This window comes from Lissotriton vulgaris, chromosome 7 (assembly GCF_964263255.1).
Source record: "Lissotriton vulgaris chromosome 7, aLisVul1.2, whole genome shotgun sequence".
NCBI classification, from domain to species: domain Eukaryota; kingdom Metazoa; phylum Chordata; class Amphibia; order Caudata; family Salamandridae; genus Lissotriton; species Lissotriton vulgaris.
This window is the reverse complement of record NC_141695.1, coordinates 201,240,528-201,253,105: the sequence shown is the minus strand read 5'-3', so window position 1 is coordinate 201,253,105 and position 12,578 is coordinate 201,240,528. Positions and strand designations below refer to the sequence as shown.

General features: G+C 44.5%; 1 protein-coding gene across 1 annotated transcript in view; it reads left to right on the top strand.

Moving 5' to 3' along the window:
- The window catches only part of LOC147701192 (uncharacterized), a 339,006-nt gene that overhangs the window by 212,753 nt on the left and 113,675 nt on the right, over positions 1–12,578 (top strand). The window contains exon 17 of the mRNA XM_086929317.1: positions 3,071–3,127. Coding sequence (XP_086785443.1) covers positions 3,071–3,127 — 57 coding nt within the window. The remainder of the gene's footprint in view (positions 1–3,070; positions 3,128–12,578) is intronic.

Below are 12,578 nucleotides of genomic sequence, written 5' to 3'. Positions count from 1 at the left end.
GAACTTAAAATAACCTCTGACACCCAACAGGTGTCACACATGCATAGGGTCGGCTGGAGCTGTGTAAGAATGCATATCAGATTCTCTCTGGTACCACAGAGCTGTGAGTCTATTTGAACACTTATGTGTTATCTGGTAAAGCTCTGCATATTTTAAGCTGGGAATATGTCCATTTATAACTCTCCGCTCCTCTCCCCCAAGTTAATGCTTAGAAAGGCTGAAAATCTTTTTTTGTTTACCAAAATGTCAGCCACAAGCATCTTAACATGCCCTGCTTTTTGTTTTTAGAAGTTCAGGATGAGCTGCCAACCACTTGACACCTCCCTGACATCACCCTGTGCATACCCACTTCACATCAACACGTGCATCCTATTACACATCACCATGTGTCCCATTGCCTAGCACATTGTGCCCCTTCTGTGCCTCTGTATTCTATAGCCTTGTGCACTCCTGATATGCAATGCACAGCACATCACCTAGTGCACCACTGTGTTACACGTATGTACCCCCAGTGCACAATATTCTGTACACCTAATGTGCAATACACATCACCCCCCAGTGCACCGCTGCAGTGCACTTATGTGCCCCCAGTGCAAAATATGCTGTACTCCCAATGTACAATACACAGCACATCCCCTAGTGCACCGCTGTGGTGCACGTATGTGCCCCTAGTGCACAATAGTCTGTACTCCCAATGTACAATACACAGCACATCCCCTAGTGCACCGCTGTGGTGCACTTATGTGCCCCAAGTGGACAAAAGTCTGTACTCCCAATGTACAATACACATCACATCCCCTAGTGCACCGCTGTGGTGCACTTATGTGCCCCCAGTGCACAATAATCTGTACTCACTTGTTACACTTTATCCCTGCTCCCCATACACATCACTTAGTACCTTCTGCTGCACAATAATCTCCACAGAGATGCTGAAGGAAGGATGCAGGGATGCTCTGAGTACACTCCCTGAGAAACAAGAAAAAAACTGGATCAAAACCCTGCCCTAGAGTATCTGAGCTCTATGTAAATGGTCCATGCTGCTCCTGCACATGCCATCCCTTTCCTGTGTCTAAGGGCAATGTGTGCTGTTGTGCAGAGCTCAGCTGTAACTGTTCTGAGATTGGGGGTACAGGGTACTGCTGACTCAGTTGTGTGTTTCCTGTGTGTGAGGAGAACATGAATTGCCGGTATGTGTGAGAGCATACAGTAATTCTGCCCATGATGTATGAAGTGCTGTATATGTGTGTATCTGTATGTTTATGGTATAGTTCACACCTAGACAAAAGGCTGTGGAGCGCTGTATATGGTCGATGAAAAGAATAAAATGAGTGAGTAATAGCAAAGGAAGATGGGTTGTGGCTAGGTGATGGACTGTGATGTAGTGTTATTTGATGAGATGAGTATTCAATTCTTTCCTAAATTGTAGTAGCGTGGTATGTGTTCACATGTGTATGTGTCCTTGTCTGCGTGTGTGTGTGTACACGTCTGTGTGTGTGTCTGTGTGTAGGTGTAAGTGCACAAGGAAATGTTGTAGTGCAGCTCCCGATTCTGACATGGCCTCTGTTTTTGAGGAAAATGTATTCTGTCGATATCCTTCGCCACTATTGCCGTTGTGTTATTTTACAGGATAATTTAAAGCACTGTGTTCATGTTAAGATGGAAGATCGTTATTACATCAAAGGGAGCAGTCTAGGGAGAAGGAGATTCTAAATGGATTTAAGTGTTTAAGGTGAAGGGTACTCTTCAGAGTAAATGCTTAAATAGAGTAAGAACATCTTCCATGTCTATGGAAACACAAACTCGCTCATCCTTAGACATTAACAACCAAACTCACCAACTAACACATTGATGTACTAAAATATATATACAATCTCAGGAGAGTACTTTTAATTTAATTCAGCAAACTGGGAATAACAGCTGGCACAACAGCTGCTGAACCTCACATTGGTCTTTATTGCCTTCATCTGTAAATCATAAGGTGATTAATTCATGTATTTTCCCTTCACTCTTTAATGTCTCTTTGGAAATAATGTCCTGCTTTCTCTTTCCAGCGAGGGTGCAACCTTCCTTTCTTTTGACCTCTTTTATTCAACTCCAGGCTGGTTTCCATATGGTTCCTGTGAAAGGATATGTTCAACAAATGGACCAACCAGTGCAAACCCTGGCCTTCTCCTTCTCTGTGCACCCCCTTCCAAAACCTTTTACTGCCCCTCTTTGCCCTGTTTCACACTTGTTTGGGAAAAGAGAAACAGCAATCAGGGCTTCTACTGGAAACCCTGGACTTCTCCCTGACTGCTGGGAAGGCTGGGGTATTTATAGTAAGGGGCACGCATAAGTATCAGATTGGATCCCCTGAAGGAATGGCAGGGGAACATACCTCAGATAACATTGATGAGACTTCTCTCCCCCACGCTGAGTCTCTCTTGCATGCAGAAGCCAGCCTCCTGCACTGCCCTTAGCCACTATTGCACCAACCGTGGGAACTGGCCAAAAATAAGGGGAAAACATCATTATTCATACAATGGCAGTGTGTTGTCTCTGGAGTTCTGCTTGTAGAACTGGCCCATTGTCCATACAATGATGGTGTATTGACTCGAGAGTCCTTCTTGTGGAACTGGTCTTTTATCTATACAATGGTGTTGTATTTACTCTGCAGCCCTTATCATTGGACTGGTCTAAAAGCCGGTGAAATGCGACACATCCTTCCCTTCCCTGCATCTTAGGCCTAAGCATGCTACAATTACCTTTTGCCATTTCCCAGAATCAGAAAATTGCTGTCTAAATAACTATTTGACTTTAACCTGATTTTAGAAATATTCATAAAATAAAATATGATTCAATCACACAATGACTATTTTCAAGTAATCATAACTTTTCTGAAAGTTATGGTATTATACCTGTTATGTTATTAAAACAATAAAAAAAATGTAAAAGCATTTGCGGTGTTTTTGTTTGTGTGCTTATATTATCTTGATATCAATAGACATATTGGGGAGAATCCTGAAAAATTCGAATGCTGCATGCAATGTCTAATAAACAATTATTAACATATCACAATTGTTCTATGTAGGAATCAGAACCAACTCAGAGTTCTGAAGAGGAAAAGAAAAATGAAGCGGCGCCTAAGGTAAGCTATCAATAAAAATGTACTTAGATTGTGAGCTCAGTGCAAGAAATCTATCTGGCAGATTGAGAGCACTTTATCACTTCTAAATATGTATGCTGAAGCTCCCTCAACTCTGTTGCACTAAAGACATTCTGATGGAATTGAAGATTCCTTCTTGGTAAGCAGGAGTTAGATAGCCAGTTCATGTAGGTCAATAAATTGTAGGTTTATTGAAGATAGTAGGTTACAGGTGAAGCAGCGGCGGATGTTGTTTGCACCTTTCAAATCAGTGCAAATTCAAGGCTCCACAACAATGACAAAGAGGCGTGGATTTACAAAAATGATGGTTTATTTCCAGATTAGCAAAATTATAAACTCAAATTGTTCAATTTAGTCGTAAATCAATATTCACCTTATAAAGGCCTTCTTTAGTCTAATTCAAAGTGAATAGAAATAGCAAATACAAAGGCAAACTATTTATCTATCTGTGCATTGTGTGCATCCCACTTCTGTTATGTAAGCTTTGTATCCAAGCTCCAGCATTTTGATCAAAGTATTCATCTTTAGTCGAAGTCTATCACGGGATACAGTAGATTCGTCACCTGATCTGCCACATGAATTTGGTTGGGGTATGAGTGGAAATTGAGAGTACTAGTTTCAGGGGTGCATGATCGGATAATGTCTTGGAGTGATGAGTAACTTCTGTTGACCAGGCACTAACCTCTCTGGTAACCAACCAATAGTCTCAGCGAGACCACGATCCATGTACACATTATACCAACATGCCCTCACACTGAGCCAGGTGTCAGAGTCTCCATATATCCACAATACCATATTCCTCTATGTCATCTCGCACAATCTTAGCAGAATGCTTAACGTGCCAGTCAGCCACAGCTGATCAGTCAAGCTCGGGCTATATGTATGTTTAAATGCCCCCCCAATAATGGTAATCAGAGGGAAGGTATGAATGTGGTGCCAGATGGTCATATAAAATCCAGGATCATCTACATTAGGGTGATATGTATTAAACAGAGGGGCAGGTGTTCCACAGAGATTACCAGGGCATCTATGCAATAGCACAGGGTAATTACTGCGGAGTGTGTTACCATAAAGGCTGCCCCTTTTTTTATCAAAATAATTATTCCCCTGGAATGTAAGGAATAGGAAGAAGCAAGTTGGTAAGCCGCTCAGAGGGACCCAAAAGCAAGTTCTGTGTGGCTTATGAGTGCGTTTCATGCAAGAAAGCAATCTATATGTGATGCCTGAACAAATAGGAGAGTCACTGAAGAATTTTGCAAGGATTATTAAGCCCCCATATGTTCCAATTTACGAGGGCTATGTGTCCACTGGATGTATCCATTTGGCCTACGTGTGGGCCAGCATTGTATTGCATTTCAGGGTAATGTGTGTGCAATGAATAGAAACAGAGGATAATGAAAATCTGCACTTGTGTGGTCTCTGAAACAACAATCAACCAACCCACACACCACCCACTTCAGCAACCCAACCACGCTAAAGACATTCCTACGATCAAAAAACAGGGGAAACATGAACAAAAACATAACAATAAGCATCGCCTCAGTCAACAATACATAGGTCGCATACAGGGTGTTCTCCCTGAAAAACCACCAGATTCACAGCACTCCTCCAGGTGCCCAGAGGTGGCTATGACAGTAAGCAAAAGTGTTCCAGTCAGCGTAGTTGAGGCAGGGCTCACTGCCGGGAGGTCAGGGGCTCCACGATCATCCCCACACATGTTGCACCTCTTGTATCATTTGTATGGACTAGTGGAAAGTGCCATCTCTAAAGTGTGAAGTCAGCTTCCATCTTCATTAATGTCTTCTGCAGGCTGATCTCGTTGCTTCTCGGTGATGGTCTAAAGATAGTTCCTGGCCTCCTGTGGATTCACAAACATTTTCTGTGTTACATGATAGTCTACGCGGAGGTGCGATGGGTAAAGCATAACATAAGAAATGTCACCTTTTCGAAACTATTTCTTGATGAGTAAGAACTCACTGTGTGCTGCCTGCACCCCTACTGTAAAATCAGAGGAAAAAAGCAATGTGATGGCCCTGATTCATGATTTCCTTCTTCTCAAGTGTCAATTTGAGCACTGTCTCACAGTCACAATAATTTAACAATTTTGCAATTATTGGGCACGGGGTGCACCCGGAGGCGAATGCATCATGAGAGACCGACGTGCTCTCTCTACCACCACCAGCTGTGACAACTGTTCAGGGATAAACAGTTCTGGGGGAGTGTTTCTACATAAGTCTCCATTTACCCACGTTGTTGGATTACGGAATGACAGTGATACGCAAGAAGTTTCTACGTGAGCGCTTTTCTAAATCCTCCTTCTTGGCCTGTATGACTGCCAGGACTTTCTCCATATTCAGGCATTTCATGCTCACTGACTGTAGGTCATCTTCTGCGGTAGAGATTTGCTGCTCTGCAGCTGTGATGTGCGCCGTTTGTTTGTCAAGCTTTGTGCACATGTGGTCTAGATGCAGATTTAGTGACACTAGCTTTCCATGTATGGGCTGAATGCTGTGCTGCATGCCGCCAGCGTGGCGTCCAGGACAGTCGTGCCCTGGAATCCCACTGTTTGTCCCTGGTCCGACATTGTCTCCGGCAGGCTTAGGAGAGTGCCTGGAGTCAAAATGTAGGCATGTTTGAGAGCAGTCCGTCTCCCCATAATTGCCATTAATTTCACTTTGGTTATCCTTAGGAAGGCTGTCAGCAATCACGGACTCATGAACCAGGGCTCGTTACATGCAGGAGAACTCTCTGAAGTAGCACAGCGGTGCAGTACATGATTTGAGCTGAACTAAGGTGTGGTCATCTTGCTGTGGGCAGTCTAGCATCCACTACAGTTCAGATTCACATTAAACTTCAGATCATTTACATTTGGCTGCATCAACTGGGCTTAATATATCTTAGAGATATGGGGTCTATGCATTTACATATTTTGACTGGCATCACATTCATATTTTGCATTTAACCATCACATTTTATTTCATTGGATTCAAACTCCATTTGCTTTCCAAAAAGCCTATCTTGTTACAATAATGACATGAAGTAGTCTTTTTCAGCATGGCTATGCCCATCTAGCGGTCCAGAGTTATCCAGAAATGGGATGGAGGAAGGCCCTACACAGAAATGCTTTCACAACAATGTCACCTGATATTCAGTTTTCACTGTTACCGAGGATGGCGGCAGCTCGACAGACTGAAGGAGACCAGCCACAGCGTCTTATTCAGAAGTCCAATCTCTGAATTCCGTGGGTCGCCCACGCCACTCCCGCACTCAGCACTTAAATTTGGAGTGTTTCAGCAGCCGGGTGGCAGGATTACGATCGGATTGCAAGTGCTGGCTGGCAGAGCTGAACTGAGGTGTGGCCATCTTGCTGTGGGCAGTCTAGCATCCACTACAGTTCAGATTCACATTAAACTTCAGATCATTTACATTTGGCTGCATCAACTGGGCTTAGTATATCTTAGAGTTATGGGGTCTATGCATTTACATATGTTGACTGGCATCACATTAATATTTTGCATTTGACCATCACATTTTATTTGATTTGGATTCAAACTCCATTTGCTTTTCAAAAATCCTATCTTGTTACAATGATGACATGGAATAATCTTTTTCAACAAGGCTATGCACATGCATGCATTCGGGTCCGCCAGTATCCCTCACCTTCTTCCGTTTGGGACACCATTCACATTCAGCATCACCTACCGCCACCTTGATATCCAACTTTCTGCATTCCAGCATGTCGTAAGTAGAGTCTCTGACCAGAATCATCTTCCAACACCATAACTTGTTCAGGAGCTCTAGGATTAATGATAATGGACAAATCAAATTGATGTACCCACCCTAAAATGGGAGGACCATCAAGAGAAACATAGATTTTACCAGTTGTTGACCTATTTCTGAAGATTATATCAGAATCAAAGTACCCCACAATGTCAATAGTTTCCCCTTTTGGAGAAATGTCAGATTGCAATAACAATTTATCACTCCACAACCTCTTGAAGGTAGACTGAGGAATAATAGTCCAACGTGACCCAGTGTCCACCATGAGTGAAATGTCACATCCATCTATTCTAAAGTCAGCCTTTGGTCTATTTTGTCTGGTGTCATCAAGACTCCCAACATCCGTATCATTGACGACTAATAATCTGTTCTTCACTTGGGGAACATGACTGCCATAGTCCTCCACAACTCCTACCTTCTGTTTGCTTTTAGCTTTGCACATTTTTGAAAAATGTCCTATGCGGACCCTTTTATAAGCACTCTTTATTTGCGGCAAAACAGAATCTCGCCTCCGAGGTGTGAGAGTTGCTGCCACATCTTGTGCAGCACTTACTAGTAGATTTCTTAAAATTAGACTTGAACTTATTTTTAACTACTGCAACAGACTCCTCCACTGAATAATCCGATTCGTGGTCAGAAGTTTTCTCAGAAACTTCCAAAACTTCTTGTTCCATGGACTTCTTTCTAGAATTCTCAATGACTTTTATGCATTTTTCCGATTCCTCAATAACCTGAGCAAGTTCTATCGCCACTTTAAGCGTGGGATTCTTTGCAGCCCATAACCTTTCTTGAATCTTCCGGTTATGGCACTGAACAATGAGCTGATCCCGTATGAGTTCCTCACACATAGCTCCAAACTTGCACTTTATAGAAAATGTCCTCAGCCTTGTGACAAAATCATTGATAGGTTCCTCTGGTTTCTGCTTTTAAGTATAAAATTTGTAGCCGTGCAATACAAGATTCTCTTGCTTAGCGAACTTGACCTCTAACCTACAAATCGCCTCCTTGTATTCATCGGGAATTGCTTGACCATTCGCTTGTAAAGCAATAGGCAAAAATCTTAAAACCCTTTGCCCCTCCTTGCCTAAAGCGCTCAATAAAATTGCTTTCTTCCGCTTTGAAGAAAATTCCTGGCCATCAAGTGCCTTCAAATAATTATCGAACATTATAAACCAGTCTTCCCATTGAATTGAAGTATTTCCTGGCTCATTCAAGAAAGTAGGAGGAGGTGTAATAATCATTTGATTTGCCATAATCAGTTTGTTGAGACAATGGTAGGTCTTTATCAGAAGAAAAATATTTCAGCAAGTCTAATTACTTTTTATCACAACCAAAACAATGGGCGAGGCTTTAAAAATGCTTCACAGGAGGTTAGAATAAAGTAGGAGATTGTCAAATATTCAAGAAGAGAAAACACATCTAAAAATTTGAAGGTGAATTGTAATAAAATACCTTTTAGTCTTGATCCCCTACAAGCATGGATCAATTCAACCCATCCACGCTCTACTGCTGAGTGTCAAAGTTCAACAGTTAAACAACAAAGCATAAAGTGTCCAAAACGCCACTTCCGTTGAAGATATTGGTAAAGATGGCCGCTGAGTGAGAACAAGGCTTGACACGCACGCTGCACGCTTGCTTAGCGCGTCATCTGCATTCACTTGTTGGTTGCTATGAGCTGTGATCACCGATGGATAGAACGTCCAGCTAAAAGTTTTTACGTTTGAAACCTTTACATGAGAAACTCACTTTTTAAGGATTGGATCGCTCCCAAAACCTCTTCTGATGTCACACTTCAAAAAAATGATAAATCGACATCACCGGGTTCGTTTTCTGGTTGGGTCCGTCTGCTGCAGCGCCTCTGAACAATCTGATCAGCCTCAGAAAAGCAGGAAACATCAGGCACAACGCCGAGACTCTCTGGACGGCAGGCACTCCTCGCCAAAATGTGGTAAGTAGAGTCTCTGACTAGATGTTGTAACACAGGATAGTTTAATTTTTATTTACTCGGCTTTTCAGCAGTTTTAAATCTCGCTTAATTTCGCTGTGCTCTATGTGGGGGTAACGGGGCTTTCTAGGACATTGCTTGCATTCTAATAGGAGAAAGTCACCGCTGTTACAGCGGCCCTTTAGCTGCTTCTGCCTGTAGGGGACATCTTGGGTGAGGTAGTGCCGGCTGCGGCAGACATCTTTGTTAGCAGGCTAGCTGCTGCCTGACGCGATAGGCTCACAGGAGGCCATTTAAACCTGCCACATGCAATCGTGCAGCGTACGTGCGCAGCGGGCGCGCCGTGGGCACGCCGGAGGCTCGCCAGAGGCGAGCCCATCTATGCCCATCCATGACCAGACGGGACCCGGGGCCAGAACCCCTGGCTCGCGCATCACCTATGACAGAGGTGAGCTTTTGGAAGTTAATCTGATTAGTACATCTCTTGAGGAGGGGATTGCGGCCCTACTTCGACAGGAAGGATTGTGGAGGGCTCAGGAGAAAGGGTCTGGATGGCCTCATGCGCACAAAGCTGGGGTCATGCATTACGGGCTGTTAAATACCCGTTCCCTCCAAAAACATAATGGAGAGGTGTTTTCATTACTGGAGGACGGGGAATTTGACGTGTTAGGGGTCACGGAGACGTGGCTGGAGGAATCCTCGCTACCGGATCTTGTGGCTGCCTTACCGGCTAATTTTTCGGTCCTATACTGTAATAGAGCGGGAGAGAAGAGAGGCGGAGGGGTGGCACTCTTCTTTGCTGACCGCATGCGAGGAGAAACTATCTTGGCAAAAAATTTGGGAGGGGTGGAGGTCCTCGGTGTTAAACTGATGTTGGGGATAGATTGCCTGACAGTCCTGGTAGTGTATCGTCCTCCATGGGCCATACCGGAGTTCCCAGACCTGTTTTTTGAAATTAGTGCAGGATCTGCGCTCGAGGTACGATAATATGGTCATCTTGGGAGACTTTAATTATCACTGGGAAAGTACCCCGAGAGAAGGGCAGGCTAGCCAGATTGATGAGGCATTATCATCGCTAGGTCTAACCCAACATGTAAAGGGGCCAACACATGTGAAAGGTCACACGCTTGATCTGGTGTGGACGTCACTTCCGGCACAGGGATTGACAATCACGAGGCCTTGTGTCTGGTCGGATCACCTTCTAGTGAAAGGAGATCTCCTGATGAACTCACAAAAAACGAAACCTGTAGAAGGCCAGAGGCTGGTGAGGAAATGGAAGAACATTAATGGAGACAAAATGACAGCACACCTCACAGCGAATCCACCCCAGATTTTTCTGGATGAGAATCCGGATGCTCTTTGTAGCAACTTGGATGATAGACTTCGAAGGGCGGCAGATTATGTGGCGCCAGCACGAAGGGTCAACCTAGTAAACAGAGGCTCGGGATCCCCTTGGTATAATGACTCTCTAAGGGAGAAGAAGAGGGCATTACGCAAGGCGGAGAGAGCTTGGCGCAGAGCCTATGACACTAATGCGCGAAGTCTCTATATGCTAGAACTAGCGACCTATAAACGGGCAATAACAGCTAGGAAGGCTGAGTTCTATGAGGAAAGGATCATTACAGCCAAAGATCCACAAAAAGAAATCTTTCGAGTCCTAAATGAACTCAGGAAAACAAAAGACCAGAGGCCGGAGTTCACGTTAGAGGACTGTCAGAGGTTTCAGGACTTCTTCACTAGCAAAATCACAGACCTCATCTCGGAAATTGCTCGTACTCCTTTGCATGCCTGCCCCCTACAGTCCACCCCGGCCAAGAAGCTGGTGGACAGACCTCTGGACACCCTACCCTTGATTGCGAAGGATGAACTGTCCCTGCTTATGGGGCGAGTCAAGTCTGGCTCCCAGGCTGATCCCTGCCCTCCTGAAGTCTTCAAACTGGTCATGCCAGGAATAGAAGAAGAGGTCCTGGCTCTCCTGAACTCATCTTTAGTATTAGGCAAGGTTCCGACAGCCTTCAAGGAAGCACAACTGATCCCTCTGTTAAAAAAAACTGGGGCAGACGTGAAGTGCCTGAAAAATTTCAGGCCTATCTCCCAGATTCCTTTCCTTGCCAAAGTGCTAGAACAGCATGTTTTGTCCGATCTCTCCGACCATCTGGAAAGGAATGGTCTGTTGGAACCAAATCAATCAGGGTTCCGTGCGAATCACAGCACGGAACTGGTCATGCTGTCTATCCTTGATGAGCTCAGGAATAGGGCAGACAGGAAGATACCCGGTGCCCTGGTGTTGTTAGACCTCTCCGCGGCGTTTGACACCGTGTGTCACAAACAACTCCTGTCGCGGTTGAGGGACTTCGACATTCAGGGCACAGCTCTTGCCTGGTTTGCATCTTTCCTACAAGGGAGGACGCAAAGAGTACAGCTGGGAGAATTGCTCTCCACTGCAACACCAATTTCTTGTGGAGTGCCGCAGGGATCTGCCCTGTCGCCTCTCCTATTTAATATATATCTCCAACCATTGATTTCACTCCTCAATCAAATGGATTGCCAGGTATATAACTACGCTGATGACACCCAAATCATTATCCAAATGGATAATGCTCCTGGGGCATCAGCAAGGCTGTAAAACATTCTTAAACATACAGCCAATTGGATGTCGTTGAACTCTTTAAAAATCAACCCGGACAAGACGGAGGTTCTACCTATCACCATCGCTGGCAATCCATGGCACGACCGGCTTTGGCCAAGGAAACTTGGGCCACCCCCAGAACCTGCAGTGGAGGTAAAAAGCCTAGGCATCTATGTGGATGATAAACTATCCATGCGGAAGCAAGTCACCACGGTGGTAGGAACATGTGTCGGCCTTCTCCGACAACTCAGAAAAATTGCGCCTTTATTGTCCTTCTCCACCTTGAGACGGACGGTGTCCGCAATGATACTATCAAGGTTGGACTATGGCAATTCGCTTTATCTTGGTCTGCCCCAAAAACTCTTGGACAAACTTCAAGTGGTGATGAATGATGCCGCCAGGCTCATTTTTAAGAAACCAAGGAGCTCGCATGCGTCCCCACTTATGCGCGAGCTACACTGGTTGCCAATAAGGCAGAGGGTGCTCTTTAAAGGGCTCTGCATCGCACATAAATCGCTCTATGGAAAGGCGCCAAGATATATTAAGACCCACCTGACTCCATACAAACCGGATAGGTTGTTAAGATCTGCTGAAGCAACTTTTCTTACCCAACCACGCTTCAGATTGGCTACAGTGGGTGGCCGCACCATCTCCAATACTCTCCCAGCAGTCTGGAATAATCTATCGGCGGGTCTGCGGAAGGAATCTAATTTGATGTCCTTCCGGAAGAAGCTGAAAACGGTTCTTTTCCAGAAGGCCTGGGTTGGGCTATAATTCCTGGCTGCGCTTTCTTTAGGAATTTTTGCTGTGCTTACCTGACAAGCGCTTAGAGACCCCTGGGTTATAACGCGCTATATAAATCGAATAAAATAAAATAAATAAATAAATAAATAAATAAGGAGCACAGCAAGACCAGAACCAAACGCCTGCTGACCAGTACTACAAAAGAACCAGCAGAACGTGAGTCATACAATTCAGTACAACCATTCTGGAATACAGGGATACCATTGAGAGAAGAGATAACAATAGAGACTACATTAGAAAAGAGACACCAACACCAGAAACTGAACTTGCCCTAT